We start from the raw sequence: 6,860 nt of genomic DNA on the forward strand, positions 1-6,860 counted from the left end.
GCGTGCGTGTGTTGGTGTCTTCGCCCCCCCCCTGCCACTCAATCATGTGCGCCACGCGGCCCTGGCCCATCGCCGTCGGCTTCGTGACGTGGTCCTTCATGCTGCGAGATATCCCTAAGGGACCAGACATTGGAAAACAAGGGAGGGCTATTACACAGCTCCAGCGCTTTCTGCCATGCTCTTTACCTCTCTTAGAAGTGGAGCTTTTCCCCTCCTTTCCTGGGCAGGATGCATGACTAGGGCTGGGTGTCTCCTACCCTTCACTGCATCACTCTCCAGGGGAGTTTCTCCATCTTTCCTTGGACAAACTCTCAGAAGGGGGAAAAAGGGGAACCCTAAATATGAAAGACCATTTCCTTCCTTGCCTAGAATCCATTTAGGTTAGAGTTGGGCATGAAGGATGAAGCCTGGAAGTGAACAAACTAAGAAACAGAAAATGGGGTTAAACCCAAGACTGAGGGGAAGCAACTGAAGATGTCTGAGCAGGGGTGCACAGTGAGAAGCCAACAGGAGTAAGACAAATCTGTTCTTTGAAAGGGCAACAACTGTGAGATTTCTGTATTTAGAACCCTGGTGGTGGAGACTCCTCTAAGGCCATGAAAAGGCGAGAGCCAGAAAGGAGCAGTTGTGAGAGCAACAGAGAGATATGGGAAGAGGCACAAAGGCCTGTGGAGAGAAGCTGCCAAGGATAAAGTCAAATTTTGAGGACCTCACCAGAGAAAGATGATTTAGCCAAAGCCCCAATCCCATAAGCATTGGAGTTGCGTTTCAGCTTGGGGAGGATGGAGGTCGTATCTTCCATGGAGAGCTGAAAAGAGAGAGAATATGAAGAAATGATATACAGGAAGGAGAAAAGGAAGTGAATTGAAGTGAGAAAACAGTAGGTAGTTGGAAGATGAGGAGCAGAAGCAAGCAATAAGAACAAAAGAAAGAAAGGAAAAATTAGAGGCTATTTAACCAGGACTGGATATTGCACAGCATTGGGACTGAGGCAAGGACAGAGGGAGAGGCAGAAAGAGGCTGTGAGAAGCCTCCCATTGGCAGCTGCCCGTCCTCCACAGACATGCTGCACCATTCCCAACTCTTTGTTAGAGATGCAAGACATGGCTGAGGGACAATTCAGGGATCTTACAGTGGGGAGTTGTCAGTGCAATAGGCAAGACACAGCAATGTATCACATATGCATCATACTACCAATCTTTTTATGTCACTTTGGGGTTTTTTTTCTTCCTATATGGTCTTAATAAAATGAACATGACTATATCAGTGATGGGCCCTGTTTCAAGCACCTACATCTGCAAAGAAATGCGGTCTACAGCTCTGCTTAATTTTCTTGACTGTCTTATCTGTGTTTATCCTCAGACCCTGAATAACAAGGAGAGGGCACTACTGGGACAGGCAGCCGTCACAAACATCATCACAAAAATAATCTCCCAAGATGAATTCATCAGGTTTCTTCAGAGATGCCAGGAATTGCATATGAGGCTTAATTTTCACAACGGCTAAATAAGCATTGCTTCTGCTCTTCATTTCAACCTCTCTGAAAATCAAGGCCAGAATGTTTCAAACACAAAGTTACTCCAAAGTCGTGACTATGACACTGGAAATTTTAAATCCTGACACAAAGCAAGCATTTGGTCAGAGGCGCACACTTCATAAAAAGCGTGTGGAGCAATAACTGGGCAGTGAAATAATTGGAGGCAAAGGAAGGCATTGTAAAGATGTTGAACTGCATAGAATTCCAGTCAATTGCCAAAATATGAGAGGTGTTTTTTTCTGGAAACTGTATAAATGCAGCAGCTAAGGCATCCTGTAACTGTGGAGCCAGGAACACGCCATGTGTAACGTGAGCTGAAGAAATCAGAAAGCAGAGGAAGAACAGTAAAAAGTGAGAACACAGCCCTTGTTCCATGATGCATTTCCTTTGGTGATGAAGCTCGTTGGGGAAAGTCCATCTATGCCCCCACTGGTCATTCCTGTCTAGGTGCTGCTGCTCAGTATCCACCCACTTGTTCCAAGATGGCCTGGGGGCTGTGCTGTGAGCTGCTTCATGGAACCCATCCAAAAAAGAAAGTAAACTGCAGAGGGTTCCTACTACTGCAAGGTTGGAGAGCTGTGACATGAAGGCAGGAATGAATGGGAAGGGAAGGAAACTCATGACCCAGCTTCTGTACAAAAGAAGATCTATGGAATTACACTGGGTAAGAGCTGCATTATGAAAGAGCTCCATGGATTCTGTATGGGCTGGAAAATGGGAAACTGCAAGTAAGGAAACTGTCTTCTACTTTCTTTAAGGAAATATGACCTTGTGTACTTTGCTTTCAGCTAGACAGAGGTGCAGCGAGGAAAAAACAAATGACAAATTTCTTCCAGACAGTTGCTGCGTGCACCATTATTATCCCACACAACTTGTTCCTATAATTGATCCTAGGCAAAAGATCCCAAGCTGTAAGTGCCACAAAGACAGAGATATCAGCAGGGTGAGAATTAGTTAAAAATATGTCCCCTTGATATTCAGTGTCCCAAGTGCTTTCAAATCACAGAGAACCAGAAAACTACAGGCATTTTAAAAGTTTTCAAAGTATCTGGAATTAGAAAATATTTATCCTACTCAAAATGGAGCTGCTAATCCTGCCCTTAAGTGTACAAAACTATAAAGTTAACTTACGTGAAAGTATTTTTTAAGTACCCTTAAAAAAAGTCCAGTAGAACAAATATTTATTAATCCTTTCTCAGGATGCTGTTTCTGCATTAGTGAAAAAGAAAAAAAAAATTTTTCATGGCACAGGTATTAAGAGCAAAAGGAACACGTGTAATTAAAATGTTTGCTTGTTTCTCATCTGCTTTTTAACTGAAGTTAACTGGTACTCACCATCTACCCTAGGAGACATTAAGAATACTTTTACCTCTGTGTGCAACTGAAAATGAGGGAGACATTTCTCCCAAACTACTGGAGAAGATCAAATGATGCTCTTATCAAGGACTACTGATTTTTTAAAATATGCTGGGCAGACACCTTTCTTATGTAGCAGTGCCCAGAATTCTCAAGAACAGAACATACAAAATGGCACACATTTGCCCTAAAAAGGATGAAAGCAATTCAATAGCCAACTGCAGACTGAAATACCTGCCAGACAGCAAAAGACTCAGAAGCAAACAAAAATCTATCACCATCCTCTGAATCATAGACAACTCCCAGAATTTCAGTGGCACTAAGGACTTTCAGTCATGTTCCCATTCTGGCCTCCACTGTATCCAATGTCAGACAAATCCTGGTCTTCCTGTGACTAGAAATTTGACAAGTGACACAGTGCATACTCACATTGATACCATCCCAGGAGAAATCTGTCCGTGTTTGCTAAAGAAAGCAAAGAATGGCACCAGATTAGTGTAACAAAGAACTTGCAAGCAGCCATGCAACTCCACTAGTTTGCCATAACCAACAGGCACTACTTTATGGTATGTTATAAAAAACGTGTGTCTTTCAGGCTGGTTTCATTCCATGCTGGTGATTATGGTGCCCTGTAGGCATCACGGTGTTTGAAGGTGGAATAGTGAATGGCTGGAATAGTGACAGAGTAAGAAAGAGAAAAGCACCTTTTCACAAGGCTCCCAAGTGTGGGTTGCACCACTTTGAGGTTAACACAAGGAGGAGCTACACCACCTTTGTATTTTGAGTGTCCTACAGCAAGCAACAGAATTCTGCTGAAATTATTTCCTCCTGCAGTGTTTCGGTTTGTCCATTCTGGCTCACCCCACCCTTGCAAACCAGAAACATTTGCCATATCAGCCATCACAGTACCAACTCCCAGTGTGTTTCCCTCAGCTGGGAGGACTCACATCTCAGCATCTTGGGTTTGGGGATGAAGACACTCAAGGAAATTTAGATGACTCATGTTATACCTATGGTATCCATTCATATAAATCAAAATGTTCACTGAGGTGTAGCTTATGCTCATTGACTTTTAGATCTGCTTTGATTTGACTGAATTCTCCATACAAGATCAGGCCCAACAATTTCTGCAAAGACTCCATGAAACTCTAAGTGTCTTGAAGTTACATTCCAAGCCAGCAAGGTAGACAAAATAAAAATACCTATATGTATATATACCTATTAACATTTTCCAAGGTTTTGCAAACTGTATGTCATTTGTTAAGGTTATTTGTGAACATTATTTGTGATTCTTCAAATACTACACATTCAAAATAGATTTTTTTTTTTAATTAAACATCATTGCATACCCTGAACCTTACAAAGCTGAAAATTCAGGTATCTAAGAATGCAGAAGCTGCAATAATTCAATGAACCAGCCCTTAAGATACTGCATGGTAAGTCAATTGGCAGTGAGTTACAGGTGAATGCAGCTCTAAAATTCAACATGAAGACAAATGTGCTTCTTCAAAAGATTTCATGGCTGTGCTGCTGAAGCTGGGACAGACACAGTGCTGGACATCCCAGTGCAAATCCCGTGTTCAAGGAATGCAGACTACAGGCTTCTCAGAACTGTCACTGTTTTTCTCATGTTGTGTTCCACTCCCGTCATGAGTGGTTAAAAAGCACTTTCATTTGCAAATTCTCACTCACTATGGATCATGTGAAGGGACTGACTCAGCTCTGTTCAGAGCAAGCCAAACTACACAGGTATGATCCTCAGGAGCTCACTGGCATTCTGGTCCACTCGCAGATGATGCACAACACCCATTTCTGAACTCAGAATTCAAACTTCCTGATTCCCTTGGCCAAGTAGCTCTGGGCCACACACTCACCTCAGTGGAAGGTCGATGGAAGCTGCTGCCATGCAGTGAACTCGTGCTGTCCATATTGATTTGGTCCACATCTTTCAGTCCCTTCCAGTCTACTGCAATCACCTCGTTTCCTGTGGGAACACATCTGGTCAGGCTTCTTAATGCCACTACAATTTGTTCTAGCAGTCTTAAGCCAACTCAGCTAAGCAAGCAGGAGAATCATTGAGTTTAAGGCCACAACAGACTTAAATCAGACATTCTGTTTTTAATCAGACCACCTGTACATCATCAACAATTATATTTCACACAGATATCTCCATATGAAGACTAGTCACTCATGTTTTTCTCAGGCATGATGTATGCTTGGCTAAAGTACAGATTCATCCAGTCATGATGCGTGACTGGGAAAGAACCAATTCCTTTAATATCCCCTTTCAGTATCAAACCATCATCCCTTAAAAAGACATTTGTTATGGTTTGAATTGGTTGACATCAGCTTAGAGCTGCTGGCTCCTTTGCTTTGCCATTCTCAGCAAGATTAAACACCTTTTTAATACACTTCAAATTTTAAATATCGATAGCCAGGTAACCAGGACGGCTCTGTGCAATCAGCAATTTACTGTGCCTTCAGCCTGGGTGCCATCCTCAAACTAGGTTTAAAGTTGTTTGCTCCCATGTCACAGAGGAACAATTGTACTGTCCTTACATCTGAAGCTCCTAGAATCTGTCAAGAAATGTAACCCCCAAATGATCATCTCTTCCTGGGATCAATTCAGCTGTGTCTGCTCTGTTTGGATTGAATGTGAATGGTTCTACTTTCATCATCTTCTAACTTGTTTTTACTCTTTATAGCAAATTTCTCCTCCACAGGCATATGCAAAGCCCCTCGCTCATTCTAGCAGCTCTGGCACATTTATAGAGTGCTCATCACTGCACTTCCCAGGTAGAAATCTTCTGACAAGTGAGAGATGCTGCACTCCGCCCCACAGAGGCCTGCAAGAGCCATGGAGGCACTTAGGGGTGGGAAGCCTGAGGCATTCATCAGCTAGAATTCAAAATGCAAAAAACCTGATTTTGTCCCCTAAAAAGGCTAAACATAGCAATACAAAAAACATCAGAAAGACAATGCTATTTGCATATTGTGGGGTCCACCACACCTTCACATCTCAAATTTATGCTGTGCAGGAAGATCCCTTTCTGAAAGAACGAAGGGATGTTTTTTCCTTCACATCCAAAGTACGTTTCTGCTCATCAGGATCATTAGAACCAAGTGCTTTAACAGCATCCTCCACATGCTTCTAAGCAGGCTGAGTAAAGCTGCTGTTCTCTGAGTTGCAGTTCCTCGCAACTCATGGAACTCAAAAGAAAAAGGATTCCTGTACTGTATGCTACAAAGGTGAGCACAGGTCAGACACAGCCAGACTTCAGGAGGAGGCAGGACATGGCTATGATGAGCATGACAAACACCACCCTCCAGGGCTGTGATCCTCCTAACTGGTTTTCCTGACAAGCACATGCACGTATTGGGCCTCACTGAGCTCTTGCTGGCTTCACTGCCACCGACTGGACTGGCAACCTTCAGTCCAGCAAAGCAAGAGAGGGAGATTTGGGGATTTCTGTACTCAAGCAAGAGGAGCAAGGGCTTAATGGGCCACTTGTGAGTTGCCTGTTACCACCGTGGCTGGGAACCTCTTATATCTGGGGTCCAAGCAAACCTTCTAGGACTAGAATCATCTCTGGCAAAGGGAAGCTGCAGGCAGAGCTGTGAAAGCCCAGCTGACAGTGCCAGGTGCACCAGCTGTAAGGTTTGGCTGTGGCTTGGAACGGAATATCTCGTACTCAGTCCCCCTGAACAGGGAAGGGGTAAAGGGAAGAAGGAGGGAGCACTACCGGGAAGTGCAAATCTGGAGAGGAAGGAGTGGAGGGGTTGACTGTTACAAGGGTGAGCTGAGGGACCAGCACAGGTCAGTGGGAGGAAAAAACTGGTGCAAAGAGCAGGGTGGGAGCCAGCCCCTGCATGCTGGGATCCAGCTGCCTCTTCCTGTCTGTGCTCCTTCCCTCCACCTGCAACCCTTCACACTAGAAGGGGAGAGCTGGGGCATTGCTGCCACAGA

At 44.0% G+C, this 6,860-nt stretch overlaps 1 protein-coding gene across 4 annotated transcripts in view; it reads right to left on the bottom strand.

Annotated features, from left to right (window-relative positions):
* Window positions 1-4,913, bottom strand: part of FAM131B (family with sequence similarity 131 member B) — a 15,072-nt gene extending 10,159 nt beyond the window's left edge. The window contains exons 1-4 of one of the 4 annotated variants that reach the window (XM_017736503.1): window positions 4,768-4,913; window positions 3,323-3,358; window positions 715-808; window positions 23-114 (exon numbers count right to left, since the gene is read on the bottom strand). In XM_017736503.1, coding sequence (XP_017591992.1) covers window positions 23-114; window positions 715-808; window positions 3,323-3,358; window positions 4,768-4,821 — 276 coding nt within the window. In that variant the 5' untranslated portion in view covers window positions 4,822-4,913. Of the gene's footprint in view, window positions 1-22; window positions 124-714; window positions 809-3,322; window positions 3,359-4,767 lie in introns of all 4 variants that reach the window. The other 3 variants (XM_017736502.1, XM_017736504.1, XM_017736505.1) reach the window with 3 other exon arrangements.
* Window positions 4,914-6,860: the final 1,947 nt, after the last annotated feature.

The sequence above is a fragment of the Corvus brachyrhynchos genome, unplaced genomic scaffold, assembly GCF_000691975.1.
Source record: "Corvus brachyrhynchos isolate BGI_N302 unplaced genomic scaffold, ASM69197v1 scaffold176, whole genome shotgun sequence".
Taxonomy (NCBI): Eukaryota; Metazoa; Chordata; class Aves; order Passeriformes; family Corvidae; genus Corvus; species Corvus brachyrhynchos.